The following is a 15200-nucleotide window of genomic DNA, read 5'->3' on the forward strand; positions in this document are numbered from 1 at the left end:
TTTATAAATTTCCACTTGACGTTCAGGTTGAATTAGGACGTGCTTCAAGACGGCGCGCTGAGAATGATTTCTGGGTCACAAGCCGGAGGATCGAGGAGCCGAGAAGGCACGAAATTGGGAATTGGGAAAGGCCCAATGCTGAGAGGATTCCTCACCTTCTTTAGTAAATATTTTGATTTCATTAAAGGTAATTACTTTTTTGATTATGAGGTAGTCTAGGTGCCTTATAAATACTGAAAATGTACCAATATGCTCAATCCACAGAGAAACAGGCACACAGCCTGTATTCAGAAACTGTGCCTTTTAACGAGCCGTCAAGACTTCCTGTACGGTTGTGATGTTGCAACTGTACTATACATAGGTAGAAAGTTCTGCTACAGTGCCGTTAGTCATTCCCTGGCTGCAATGCAGTGTTGCAAAAAAACAGAGAGTGAAGATGTTGAAGACCCGGAAACACTGACCAATCAGAGCAGGCTTTTTCTGAAGGGGGCCTTAAAGAGACAGGCACTAAAACAGAACGTTTTAGACAGAGGGGAAATACAGTTATATTTAGACAGACAGTATTAGAAAAATATTGTGTTTTTTTTACATTAAAGCATGTAAACATGTTCTAGTAGAAAACCAAAGTACAAGTATAAACCTGAAAATGAACATAATATGGGACCTTTAAGTCTAAATAAGTACACTATGAACAGTTCATTCTTGGTCTCTGCACTCCTGATCAAGTAAAACAACATTTGGGAGATGAACAGAAGATGCTTGGTGTGTTTCTGTCCTCTGATGATTTCTGTGGTGCACATTGAGCATAATGAGGGCATACAGGCAGTAATTGGTCCTCACGCTTGTGTGCACACATTGACCTTGTGAAAAAGTGCTTATCTTCTGTTCGTGTCCACATCTTTAATTTGCTAATCAGTGTTGAGGACAGTCATGGCCAGCCTTCCACCCACACAGTCAAATAACAGAGTGACAGGGGACAAAGAGGACTTTGAGTCCAGTCTCAAGACGGGATGTCCTGGGGCCTCACACTGTGTGTGCGTGCACGTCAACGTGTCCACCATGGGAGTACACAAACAAACAAAGACCCTGCTTGTCTTTCTGCCCCAGTTGTGCACAACTTTACTCCAGTGATTCACAAGTAGCAGTGACTGTAAAGAAGCCTCTCTACAGAGAAAACAAGTCTGCCTACGGTGAAAGGCATTGAGGCTTTTTCCCATTGCTCAACTCTAACTCACTTACTCTGTCATTCATTAAGTGGCTATGTATGTTGATTATCTGTTTAGAAGCCTGGTGTGTGGATAACAAATTACATGTGAATAACAGGACGGCAAGTCATGTTGAGAAACTAAAAGCAAGCAATTGAATAGAATGAAAGTGGAGAGTGGAAAACTTGAAAGTATTTTGGAGATCAATGGTTTTGGTGTCAGCACTAAACTTTACTTCAAATTCACATTCAACAATCACACAGAAAGCAATCATTTTGAAAACCATCTTGCCAGAATGTGGGCACACTACTAACGTGACTATATCTATTTTTATTATACATATTTTATTTAGTTATATATACTATGTATTAGGCCTGCACGATTCGGGGAAAAATATGACTCACAATTTTTTAGCTTAGAATTGATATCAGGATTCGCTACCATGATTTTTTTTCTCACGAAGTGTAATGTTTATTGCACACATGAACCAGGACAAAACAAATTGGCAGTACCAAACAGATTTTTTTTATATTTTTTCAGTAGTTGTTCTGGCATTTTTATCTTTGCTATCATCTTATTTATTATTTCTAGTATATTTCTTGTATTTTCTGTATGTGTGAGTGAGTAGGTGTGTATGTCCCTGTAACTTGCTGCTTGTAACAGAGTAATTTCCCAATTTTGGGATTAATAAAGTCCATCCATCTATCCATCCATCCATCCATCCATCCATCTATCTTATCAAAGTTTCCACAGGGCATATTGTCATTCAGGAGGGCAATACAATAATGTGAATTTTGAATGTGAATAGCAATTTTAAACCAAAATTAACCAGAAAGGAAGCGTTTTGTTGCTGTCAGTATGTCCATGCAGAAACAGGCAGGATGTAGTTTTTGCAAGAGGTTACTGCCACTCCCAGCTGAATGGCGAACAGATTACCTTGGGCTGGTTGCAGAGGTATCTGCAGAGTTCACCAATATACTGGAAAACAGTAACGTCATGTTTCCTACAGTCCTTCCAGAACTGGGAGGCCGAGAACTTCTTCTTCAAGATGCAGGTCGCACCTGTCATTCAACAGACAACAACGTCATTACATTCACTATTAAAGGATACAATTCACATTTTCAACACTAGGTATATCTACTCCATAAATATAAATATGAATCTTAAATCAGATTTATAGATTGGCATTTCATTTCTATATAGAGTGTACTGTATATTTGAAATATTTGGTCGACTAGGGCTGGGTATCGTTCAAAGATTTTCAATGCCATTTTTCTTTTAAATCCATTTAAACAAAAATAAATTACAACAGTACAGTAGAAATCTTTTTCTATGTTTTTATTTTAGTTTTTCACAATAACAGCCAATCCCAAACATTATTAGATCTTGGTAGAAGCATGCTGTATTCTGATTGGCTCACGGACACTGATGAGATTTACTCTTTGAGGTATTGAAATTTGGTGTTGAATGAAGGAATTTTTCAATACTTGATACAGGCAATCCGGTCGGTGCCTTACAGTATCAACGTCTGGACCCAGGCCTATTCTCAACAGGATGTTTAACGCTGTAGAGCTTTGTGTTACTATGAAGCTCCATGGACTGTTCAAATCACAACACAATGCTGTTTTTTTTTTCATTTAACAGCAATTTACTAGTGAAAGAAGTAATTATTGTTAAAAGTAATTAATCATTTAAATTCCCCCCTTTTTTGTGCTGATCCAAAAATATATCCGATCCGTGACTCAAAACAGTGATCCCAACCATGAGTTTTGTGATCCGTTGCACCCTTATTTGAGAAGGATGGGAAATTATATTGCAAGCCATTCTCTCATTGTTTCATTATTAAAATGTGTGGTATAGTTACATAAGAAATGAATTGGTCCAAAGCCGGCAACCACTTTAAAAAGTTAGCGTTGAGCCCTGTAGACTTGATGACATTTGCAAACTCACAGTTTCAGGAGTGTCAGACCTGCAGCTCTGGACTCCACTTTAATCTATGCCGGCTATTGTCTTTCAAATCTACAGGAGCTATCATTTCCCTTGCCTGTAGGTGGCCACGTGTCTATATGTGCAGGTCTTTCTTTCCGACAGCTGGTGAAGGTTGACAAGTGTACACCGGTTGGACAACAACAGAACAGCTAGCCCCATGAGTCTAAAACTATCAGGACACTGGCCTCCCCAAGGTTTGTTAGCACAAGCTGTCAGGACGTTGATCTCTAGCAGTAAAGGGCGTTGAACTGTCAGCTTTGGTAGCACTTGGAACAAATGCAGAAGCCAAGGATTCATCAATAGCACAGCTGATTAGACGTTTTGCTGTTTCCCCAAACCATTAAAAAACTGACCACTACTTTTAAGCTCATTCTAAATCAGCTGCTGAGATAAGCAGTTTCTACCTAGACATGAAGGCTCATACAGTGGGCTCCAGTGTCCACTTCCTGCTCTAAAGCCTCTAATTAAGCCGCGGGTCTGAAAGGGGACACATTATTTGGCAGTTACACTGTGGTCAGTGGACACCACGCTCAGTGGACACTGTGCAGGCCTGAATACTAGAAAATTGCTCCCCTGTATCTATTCTAACATGCAACTCAATCATCTGACGGCTATGTGCATGTGGCAAGTTTAAAAAAGGTAATTTGAAGTTCAAAAGATAATTAATATGTATTTCTGTTCTAATACTTCCTTTAGATGTAACCGCTGTTAGCGCTTTCATCCTTTTCTATTTCAAGCATCCCAAATGAGCTCTAACCCTTTGAAAATATTCTCCAATAAGACCATCAAAATGTTAGATAATTTATTTTGTAATTTTACATTCGTCCAGGAGGAAAAAATGAGAAGACCTTTCTTGCTCTAGACTTTTCTATTGTCACAGTTTGTATCACTCAATGATATGAAGCCTGCATGCAGTCACTCAATAAAATGTATTTCTGTCAAGGTGGTGGTTTTTCCTAGCCTGACAAGCCAGACCCACATCCAGATGTTGGGTCTGGGAACTCACCATTGGCAGGGCTCAATCCGAGGGGCGGGATAAACGGTTGTCTTTCAAATTCCCTCTGCACGCAATAGGATAGTGCTACAACCAGGCAGAGATACGAAGAAGGAAGAGAAGCTACTTGATAGATGAAACTTTGGCCGTATCCGGTCGGCAAAACTCCGAACACATCTTTTTAAGAATGATTCCTGTGCCGTTCTTTGTTCTTTTCTCAAAGAAAAGCTTAACTCCAAGTCTTGCGGAAGACCGCTGTTCCCAGCAGCCATAAGCCCGCCCACCGACTCTATACACAATGTGATTGGCCTGACCAGAGTTTGGTTTTTCTAGCTCACAAGCCAACGGAGTTACTAGACCCCCCTAGGGTGCGTCTAGATTTCTAGGCTTGGTTTTTCCTGTTTATTGTTATTATTTCAATCGCTGTTTGTATGTTCCCCTGTTGTCTGTTTCGTGGTTGTGTGTTACCTGTGTTCTTTCTGTGTTCTGTTTTGTTTCCTAGTTCAGTCGTTGTGTGTGTTTTCAGTTTGCTGTCTTACTTTGTAGTGTCTGGCTGCAGTTGAAAAGTCAAAACAGTTACCTCCTATGTCCTTTCCTAACCACTTTTCCTTAACCCCGATGGTAAAAATGAGGTCAAGGAAAGGTGTGAAGAAGAATTGAAAAGGAATTAGGATAAGCAAGCCGCGATGTGAGGAGAATCTGACTGTCCTTACACTCGGCTGGAATGTGGCGGCGGATGTGATTGACGTGGGTCTGCCGGTGAAACTACACTGTTCTGAAGGTGGACTACAGAAACCACATCTGGAAAATAATTGTTACATGTATGCAAGATAAGCAGAATGTGGAAGGCCTACAATTCTACTGTACATATTCTATATGTTATAAGGGTTAGATGGATGCAGGTGTGTGACAGAAATACATTATTAATGAGAACAATATTATGTAACTGTAAACAGAACAGAGCTGTCCGCTACTGCTGTGCGCATTTACGCACAAGGACAGCATTCAGCAGCGTAACTTCTTTGATTATTTCAGAACCTAAAAGTCGAGTTATGTTTCCTCTGTCAAGTTTGAACTACAGTTTTTAGTTTTGCTGTTTAAATGCTCCACGATAGGCCCTGCAGGGACATTACTGTCCGCATGGAAACATTTAGTTACTGAAAGCTCTCATTACAGTAAATCTTTAAAGAAAACACTGATACATCACTACAATACATCATTTAAAAAACAACAGCCTAAAGAGACTATAGAGAGGGAGTGAAAGTAATTCATTTGGGTGGGTTTGGGTGGATGATTTAAGGTACTTGATTCAGATGCTGTCAGAGCTGATCCACGCATTCACACATAATATTAAAACTTTCACACACGGTCAAAATAATGTAGTCATATCTGTAGTGACTTTAAACAAAACATATATTGAATAAGCCATGAGGGAAGAACAGGTAACTTGTTTCAGACGCTGCTCTGGGCTCTAAATAAACCAGTGTCTGGTGCGCTGTGTAACTTTGGATTCAACCATCCATTCATTCACAGTTCTGTTAACACATGCTCACTGGCTTGTTACGCGTCAGGGACGAGAGTAAAGTTCTCGCGTTAACCGGTTTATTAAACCACTCAAACAGTACCATAAAGTACATTATCATTATTACTGTATTAGATGGGTTGCAATGTCTCACAGAAAATAAAATACGATACGATACAACTTTATTGTCAGCCAAAGGCTGAAATTCTTTGTATGCACAGGATTATGGCTGCCGGCATCTTAATATTCTGAATATGAACGGCAAAATGGTGATGTGCCGCTTTAAATGTAGCTGCCGCAAGGATTTGTGGGACGACATTATCTGATTTTCTTTTGTAAAGGATGGTCCAGTGTATCCTACGCTAAAGGAGGTAACAAAGGAAGCAATGAAGCATCTTTCCTTATCACTTAGACAATTCAAACAGCTCTTCTCATGGCAGCCACTGAACTACTTCAGGGTCATTTCACTCCATTAGGAACCTTCCTAAGCAAAATGGACTATTGCACTGCAGCCTCTGTTTCTTGGCTATTTTCAAAACCGTATACTATACTAGCAGTGCGTACTGATTTGGCCAAAATGCAAACAAAAGCAAAATCTGCAGTATGCCAAAAATACCCGGATGTTGTACTGATTCGGAGAAAATCTCCAGCATGCCTCGGACCTACAATCACAACAACCACGGATTGCCGTTGTGGCCAACAACTGGAAACTTTTTACATTGTTCGTCTGCTATTTCATCACTAAATTCACTTCTGAGACTTTTTTATGCGAGAAATCAACTGTGTAGAGCTCAAATATGGGCCGTTTTATAAAAATTGATGGCGGACGAGAGGCGTTTAGTTCCCTGATCGTTTGTTTAAATAACACAACACACATATCCATTATAAGATTAACTGGAACCTGTGGTTGTCTGCTTTTTCTGAGTTATAAAGCTTCACAAGAAATTGCAGGCGTAACGTAACAAGCTCACTGACCGGGATGTCACATACACACACACACACACACACACACACACACACACACACACACACACACACACACACACACACACACACACACACACACTACTTTCTAGGGTTGCGCAATTAATCGTAATTTTATCGAACTCACAGTATGGAATAGTGCAATATCCAAATCACAGTGGGTGCAATAGTTGTTAAAGGCTAAATATGTGTCAAACCATTCTGAATGAAGTATAGTGTTGCTGCAGACATGTACTGGCCTACAGATCCTATCCTACAGACCAAAGAAAAAGTCTATAATCTATCTATCTATAAATTGCAGGAACATACATCTGTCTGTCTGTCTGTCTGTCTGTCTGTGCATATCTTTAGAACCGTTAGTCCAATGGATTTCAAACATGACAGGTTTCTTGCTACGGGCACGAGTAAGTGCAGTGCCAAGTTTGACGTTTGGATTAAAAATGCAAAAGATATCGTCAGTAAAAGAAGCACACATTGGCTTTTGCCGCTACAGCCGCTGGCCACTCCCCACTGACTGAGCACTAAACCTGTTTGAGTCATGACTCACTCGGATAGTTCACCCAACTCTTTAAATTCTGTGATTGACTGCACTGCCCTGATGTGTTCCACCTGTTCTTCAGCCCTCATATCACCTGTCCCTCGTTACCTAGTCTCTGTGCTTTCTTTGTCTGTTGTCCAATCGTGTCTTTTCCAAGACATTCCATGCGACTCTCCCCAAGATGTTTTGTTCTTTGTGTTTTTGGATTTTCCTTTTGCCAGTTTTCTACCTGCGTGCTTCAGGACACATTCTGTTATAGCCAGTTTGATTTATTAAACCTTCGAAACCTTACGCTGCCTCCTCGTCTCAACTCTCTGCATTTTTGGGTCCAAGCCTGCACAAAACCTGACAGTTTTTTTATTACTATCACTGTTGGTGTTTGTTTTAACATTAGAGAGGTTGTGTTCAGTATTTGCATTATTGTGGCAACATACAATATCATACCCACGGTATGATATCATCATGATACTTATGTCACAATACTTTATTATTGCGATTTTGAACATATTGTGATTTTCTGCGATATATTGGAATTTATTACATTTTCTCCAACTTCAAATTACATCCCCAAAAGGAAAACTTTGCCAGCATGTGTTTTATCTAAAAAGACAGATTTCTCTCAACTGAACCATCCACCGGACTGTATCGACTATTTTTTACCACAACTGCTCAAGTTGTTCTGGTTTTGTCTGAGGGCTGCCAAGCAGACATATTGTGAGTCCTACCTAGCTTTATGGTTCCTCCTATACCGATCAAGGAAGCGGCGCTGTGGTAGAGCGGCAGACAGATGTACATCACATCCTCCTGAGTTGCTCCAAATGCCCAGAACCCTGCTGCTGCCTTCAGGCTCTGCAGGTGAGTGATCACCGCAGCCTTGGGGAGCCCTGGGAACAGAAAAGACATCATACTGCATTACCCATACTTTCTGTCCATTTCAAATGCATTGCTGCCAATGTTAGCATTGGGAGGGAGTACATAGCCATGTGCAGCATGACAATACAACAAAGTGTCATGCAATGTGAAATTCAATTGTAATTCTACTAATATTATAGTAGTTTTGTGGCTGTTCCTGAGAAGACGCTCCGGGCTCCAACAATGATAACAAGAGAAAAGTACACTGACGTGTAGTCATGTAGTGTCGTCCTTTCAGTCCTGTCAAGATGCCAACGACGCTGAAGCCCCAGATGCTCCCTCCTTCCCTCCCCGATTCCCCTTCGCTCGGTTTTAAAGCAACTCCTCCGTGATGTGACAGAGAAGGTGAAGAGGCACAATTTGCAGAAGTCAAAGCACTACTGTTCTGAAAGACCAATGACGTCCAGTGGAAACAAGCTGTCTTTTTGCTAAATTCACACTGATTTTTGTGAAAATAAATTGTGTGGCACATTCATTGTAGAACCAGTTTTCCATTAAAGTGAAACACCCACAAAAAACCATGACCTTAAAGTGCTCATATTATGAAAAGAATCAATTTTTCTGGGATTTAGGGTGTTATTTTGTGTCTCTGGTGCTTCCACACGCATACAAACTTGGAAAAAAACTAGGGCTGTCAAATGATTTTTTCTTATTCACGATTAATCGCTGAATTTCCACAGTTAATCGCGAGTAATCACATGTTCTATTATTTTGCAATTCAGAACTGTTTATAAGTACATATTAACAATGGAAAGCAATTCTTACCAGTGTATCTTGATTGGGAATCAAATGAATGCAAAGAAAGTTGCTTTATGAACTTGACTTTAAGATTTGTATTTGTTTATTATTTATTTACTGTAAACAAAAGAAAAATGTGTGAATCTGTCATTATTGCACAATTCAGAACATGCCAACCGTAGTACTTCTTTAAGACCCGAGTCTTCTACGATGCTGACAGGTCTGCAGTTAGTTTCCACCCATTTTGCAAGAGCTGTAGTAATTTTTTTGGCTTTGGTTTCATCAACAGGTCGGCGAGTAGCACTCTCCAAAATAGTGCTTTGCCTGAGCCCACTAGCATCAACATGGGTCACGTTAACTGGACTATGATTAGCTTGTAGGTGGTAGCTCAAGCTTGACGTGCTTCGGTGATATTTTATTTCGGCTTTACACAATGTGCCTATGGCTTTCGACTTGTCTACTGAGCCGTCCGGGAGATTATGAAAATAAAAAGCGCCATTCAGAATTGTGTTGCTGCTGCATTTCTCCATCATGCCTGCAGCTTGATGATAAGTAAAAGGGTCAAAATAGTAGCCTAGCTAGATTCTAGTGATTTTAGAACAGCTAAGGGGCGTTGTTAGGTCCGACACAAAGCCGAGTGAAGTGTTAAATAAATTAATAAATGGCGGCATGCGATTAAAAAAAATGTACGTGTTATGCTTGGCCCTTAATCACATAAAAAAAACATCCATGCTGTTTTGAGTGAGATACGGGTTTCTGAATGTGTCCTGCCTTCAGTCTCCGGGTGAGCTGTTCAAAATCGGCAGGGCAGTCTACTTCATCGGATGAAACATTTGGTGTGTGCTAACCACTTTAGCTAATACCACATCCGCTAACTGTTTCTCAAATTTCGGTCAGTACAAGGCAGGATTAGCCGGGAGACTTCTTGCAGCAATGTGCAGTATAACAAAAATATGTGTGTGTTTTGCATTAAGCCAGACCCAACGGAGAAGCACAGAGCCTGAGGCCATGGGAGGATGACACAGGGTAGAGGCTGCTCTGTGTACGCTGTTACCAAGACAACCATGACACACACAGGTGGTTAGTAAGGGGGATGGATGATGTTTTTGCTCAGAAACATCCTAAAGTGACATGACATTCCTGACCTATTTTATTTTGGAATTTAAAATGATTTATGTTTTTGATAACATTTTATGAAATCTGCAATAACTGATTTTTGGGACATTTAGGAGCGGAGGAACCAGCTGTAAACACAATCTTACTACACACCAACAGCTCCAAACAGTTGCATACTCTTTACACATCCAGCAGACACAGGGCAACATTACCATCCCATTGATCAATGTTACCTCAACAACTATTGGTTATTATTATAACTAACAGCCATCAAAAGGAAATATTAATCCCTATATGACAAGAACACCGTAACAGTACACATTATACCATGCCAGCAGCAGTTACATGACGTAACATACTCTATTTAAGGACGACATGTTTTCTAAAAAGTATGAACGGTGCTGCCTGAAACGAGAGCATTCGGATTCTAATCCTCACTGAGAAGAAGCGCAGACTCACCAGTTGTTCCAGAGGTGAAGATGTAGAGGGTAGGGGATTTGAGGGAGGTGGTGGCACGTAACTCCACCGGTACCGGCTGGTCCGAGGCGCCAGCGATCTTATCCAACAGAGTGTGCACCTGTGGGTGCTCACTGTGGCTCGTCATAGCCCACACCTGGATGTTGTCCTCCAGTAGGCTGGGCAGGATGCCGTCCAGACTGTCCACTAAATCTGGGAGATGGCGAAAGCAAAGGATACTTTGAGTTATGTTTAGCAGCTGCAACAGTGTGTGTGTGTGTGTGTGTGTGTGTGTGTGTGTGTGTGTGTGTGTGTGTGTGTATGTATCATCATGGGTAAATGTGGCCCTGGAGACAGTGCAGTGGCAACTACCACAAAGACAGTTTTGAGTACTGCCAGATGTTAATATGTCTGCAGGCAAATATTGTCACCACAAGCCAAATGCAGTCAGAAAACTTCACAGGTGTGTAGGTGAGATCAAAATGAAGGCTGAGTTCAAAGAGGGTGTCCATTCAACGGTGCCAAGTAGGCTAAGGGGAAAGTAGTGAAAGGGCCACTATCCCCCCATTTGGTGCCACGGCTGATTGTGATCCCATCAAGATTGCCACTGTTCATTTTGTCATTCCATTATGCCCACTGCTATAATTACTATTAGTCATATTTCTGTATTATTGCCTCTCTCTCTCTCTCTCACCCTCAACTGGCAGTGGCAGATTGCCGCCCACCAAGAGTCTGGTTCTGTCTGAGGTTTCTGCCTAAAAGGAGGTTTTTCCTCATCACTGTTACACTAAATGCTTGCTCTTGGGGGACTTGTTTTGTCTGTAAATTATAGAGTGCGGTCTAGACCTACTCTATCTGTGAAGTGTCCTGAGATAACTCTTGTTATGATTTGACACTATAACTTAAATAAAATGTAATAGTTTTCTTTTTTCTTTAATTATTCAACTTACCCTTCTTAGCCAGCAGCTTCCTACTTCCCCCAAAAGTGTTAACTGTAAGAGTGTGTTGCAACCAAATGTTTGTCTGAGTGTGTGATGTAGAGACATCACAGCAAATAAGAAGCTAATAATCTAATGATAAATCAGGGAACCATTGCACATTTCTCCGTCCGTTCAGCGTGCTGTAGCGGCTTCCCCTGCAGGCTGAGCCCTCCCCTTTATTCTGTAGGATACCATTTGTAGAATACTTAATTCAGAATGCTTTTGACACATGTATAGCCAGATAAAAGTATAAACTAGGGTTGTTGGAACGAATTCTGAAAGTCAAATATAATTTGTATAGTAAAAAAATCAACACTATTCAAATGTGATTTTTTTATAAATATGTTGGCTAAATTTAGCTAATCTCCCTCTTCTCGCCTTGGCCTACCCGCATGTGAAAACGAAATGCTTTTTTTATGTCACGTCTGATGAACAATTAATTTATCATTTTATGAAGTTAGCGGGAGTGAGAAACACAAGGCATTGTGAGGTCTTCACATCACAGAGCTAATGTTATGTACAGAGTAACGTTAGTACAGGGTAGTCATAGGCTGCGGCTGGAAAAATGGAAGAAGGATCGAAAATAGTTTTAACATGACTTTAAAATCGACATGCACCGAGCCAAAATGCTTATGTTATCATTAGTTAGTGTAAGAAATAAAAATAATCAGTCAAGCTGGCTATGCTTTATGAGGATACAAATTATAGTTGAATAGTATTGTGTGTTTAGTGTGTTTAGTGGAAGAGCACTGTGACAGCTTAGTCATGCAAAATGAGAAAAGGATATTGTTGTACGAGCAAAAAGCAGCACTGTATGATGGTGGTCAGAAAGCAACAAGAGTGCAGCAACAAAGTTAATATCAGTTTGATATCAGTTTGACCTTGAAAGAAAGTTACTTCTCAATCTGTGACGGACAGCAGTGGTGCATGGTTCTTTCTGACCATCAGCATAGTTAAAGTCTGCTTAACAACTGATGAAGAGGGCGTGTGCCAAAAGACTGGGACCAGTCTGTGCACCAACCAGGGGAAGCTAAGTCTAAACCACGGTACTCCTCCAACTTTTAATAAACAAATCAAAATGCTCTTAGAGACTGATATATGAATTCATGTATAAGCCAGAAAATTCAGTCTGATGAGAGAAGCCTGTGTGCCTGATCAACTCGGACCCGTGTACACGTTTATGCTCTTGTGATTTTACTTAAAGGAACACGCCGACTTATTGGGAATTTAGCTTATTCACCGTAACCCCCAGAGTTAGACTAGTCCATACATACCCTTCTCATCTCCGTGTGTGCTGTAAGGCTGTCTGACGACTCCAGCGGCATCAGGCCAGCACAGAACCTGCAGGTGAGTGGTTCCAGTAATCCTACTGCTCCGAATAAGTGACAAAATAACACCAACATGTTCCTATTTACATGTTGTGATTTGTAGAGTCACAGCGTGTCCAAAAAACAACGTAACATGAGACACAGCCGTCTTCTAACTGTAAACAAACCGGGAACTATATTCTCAGGCGGAAGAATAAAGTACTTGGGCGGAGTGATATGCTCGCAGCAAGCCTGTCTGAGAATATAGTTCCCGGTTTGTTAGAAGATGGCTGTGTCTCATGTTACGTTGTTTTTTGTACACGCTGTGACTATACAAATCACAACATGTAAATAGGAACATGTTGGTGTTATTTTGTCACTTTTGTCACAATTGGGAGCAGTAGGCTAGTTGGAACCAGTTACCTGCAGGATCTGTGCTAGGCTAAGCTAATGCTGGAACTGTCAGACAGCGTTACAGCACGCACGGAGATGAGAGGGGTATGTATGGACTTGTCTTACCCTGGGGGTTACGGTGAATAAGCTAAATTCCCAATAAGTCGGCGTGTTCCTTTAAATAAATACTTGTTAAACTTTTAAATACTCTCCTTGCCTACTTAGTGGATTTTGAACCGCACATTAGCTTGTTCTGGTTTCCTAACTGCGTCATGAATTATAGGAGTTTAGCTGGGAGCTTCATGGAGACAGCTAAAGTTAATGTTAGCTGTCCTACAGCTGACAGAGTTAGCTTAGCTGGTAGCTTCATGGAGACAGCTAAATACTACGTTAGCTGTCCTACAGCTGTCAGAGTTATAGGAGCTCAGCTGTTAGCTTCATGGAAACAGCTAAAGTTAATGTTAGCTGTCCTACAGCTGTCAGAGTTAGCTTATCTTGGAGCTTCATGGAGAAAGCTAAAGTTAATGTTAGCTGTCCTACAGCTGTCAGAGTTAGCTTAGCTGGGAGCTTCATGGAGAAAGCTAAAGTTAATGTTAGCTGCCCTACAGCTGTCAGAGTTAGCTTCTACTTAATTTATTACCTTCTAAGAGCTGTATTCTCAGTAACGTGACAATCTGCAAAAAACAGGTTGCTTATGATTAGGGCTGCACAATTAATTGCAGTTGTATCGAAATCGCAATATGGACTAGTGCAATATCCAAATTGCAAGGGGGCACAATATGTGGTGCAGCAGAGATGTCCCGGCCTACAAATCCTATCCTACAGACTAAAGAAAACATCTTTGCAAAAATCACACTGTAATCATTTTAATTTCTTTCAATGTTAATAATTTTCAATGAAAATGTGAATAATGATACAAAAACGATAATTCCCTCCAATATCGTGAATCATATATATTGTTACTTAGTTTATGACCAATCATTTCGGCTGTTCTTTCTAACATGATGTCATTGTGCTAACCGAGAACCGTTAGCCATTACAACAGACCCGCTTCACTACACTTAGATCATGTTTCATTCCAGAGTTCTCTGTTGATTTGTGTTTGTCTCTGTGTGCTCGTGGTGGAAAATAATGTAGAGAACAGAGAGCGGCATGACAGAAATGCAATGCGCCGTGACCTAGGTCCCCTTCAAGGCCAGGCTGATGTTGGAAGTCCCTCTGGTGGACAGAACGTGAAACAACAACCACATGCTTATAGTGGCATTGACAGTGCATAAACCTGAGTAGTGTAGCCTAGTATATATTAATAGGCTGCATTTGAGCATTAAATATTTGAATATTAAAAAATTAGCAAATGAAATTCTAATGGTATTATAGAGGAAGATTGACAGCTCTATTATCAACCAACCTGTAAAAAAGCACCAGAACACAATAAATGAAATCTGGTAAAAAAATGTCTAGGGGAGGACCCTCAGAACCCCATTACATTGTCCTGCCCACATTTTCAATGCTTCCTGCACCCATGGCTTTTATTATGAAGCAGCAAAACATCACAATATTTTTGACCAAATACATCAATGGCGATATTTTAGGGTAAAAAGTAATTCAATAAATGAATAAAAATACTGGGAACGTTCGTTCCGAGCAGGCACACACTCCAAATGGACACTGCTTTAGTATAGTATGATACCACTGACTGCACGGAGTGACTGTATATTTAAGAATGGAGCTGTAATGACCGTTGAGTATGTGCAAATATCTCTCTGTAGCACTGAAATGATACACCGTGCAAGGCCGAATTATACGTCATTAGTATTTCACAATACAACCCCACTCCTGACTGCAACTTTGTAAATGATTCAATATATAGGCTACATGTGTTTGTACAACATGGTGTGCTTGTCTGTGTTGACTCAAAGGAGACATGGAGAAGTGTTCACTGATGCAACACTATGTCCTAAAACCACAGCCATAAAAAGAAAAATGAGGCAGGCAGCAGTGTAACACTGGTTGGTCATTAACGTGAATGGTGTTAGCAGTGCTAGGCTAATCTCTCAGGGATAATT

General features: G+C 40.6%; 1 protein-coding gene across 1 annotated transcript in view; it reads right to left on the reverse strand.

Moving 5' to 3' along the window:
* Positions 1-15200, reverse strand: part of slc27a6 (solute carrier family 27 member 6) — a 50426-nt gene that overhangs the window by 19034 nt on the left and 16192 nt on the right. The window contains exons 2-4 of the mRNA XM_028602388.1: positions 10458-10667; positions 7958-8116; positions 2142-2266 (exon numbers count right to left, since the gene is read on the reverse strand). Of these exons, the coding sequence (XP_028458189.1) occupies positions 2142-2266; positions 7958-8116; positions 10458-10667 (494 nt within the window). The remainder of the gene's footprint in view (positions 1-2141; positions 2267-7957; positions 8117-10457; positions 10668-15200) is intronic.

The sequence above is a fragment of the Perca flavescens genome, chromosome 16 (genome assembly GCF_004354835.1).
Source record: "Perca flavescens isolate YP-PL-M2 chromosome 16, PFLA_1.0, whole genome shotgun sequence".
NCBI lineage: Eukaryota > Metazoa > Chordata > Actinopteri > Perciformes > Percidae > Perca > Perca flavescens.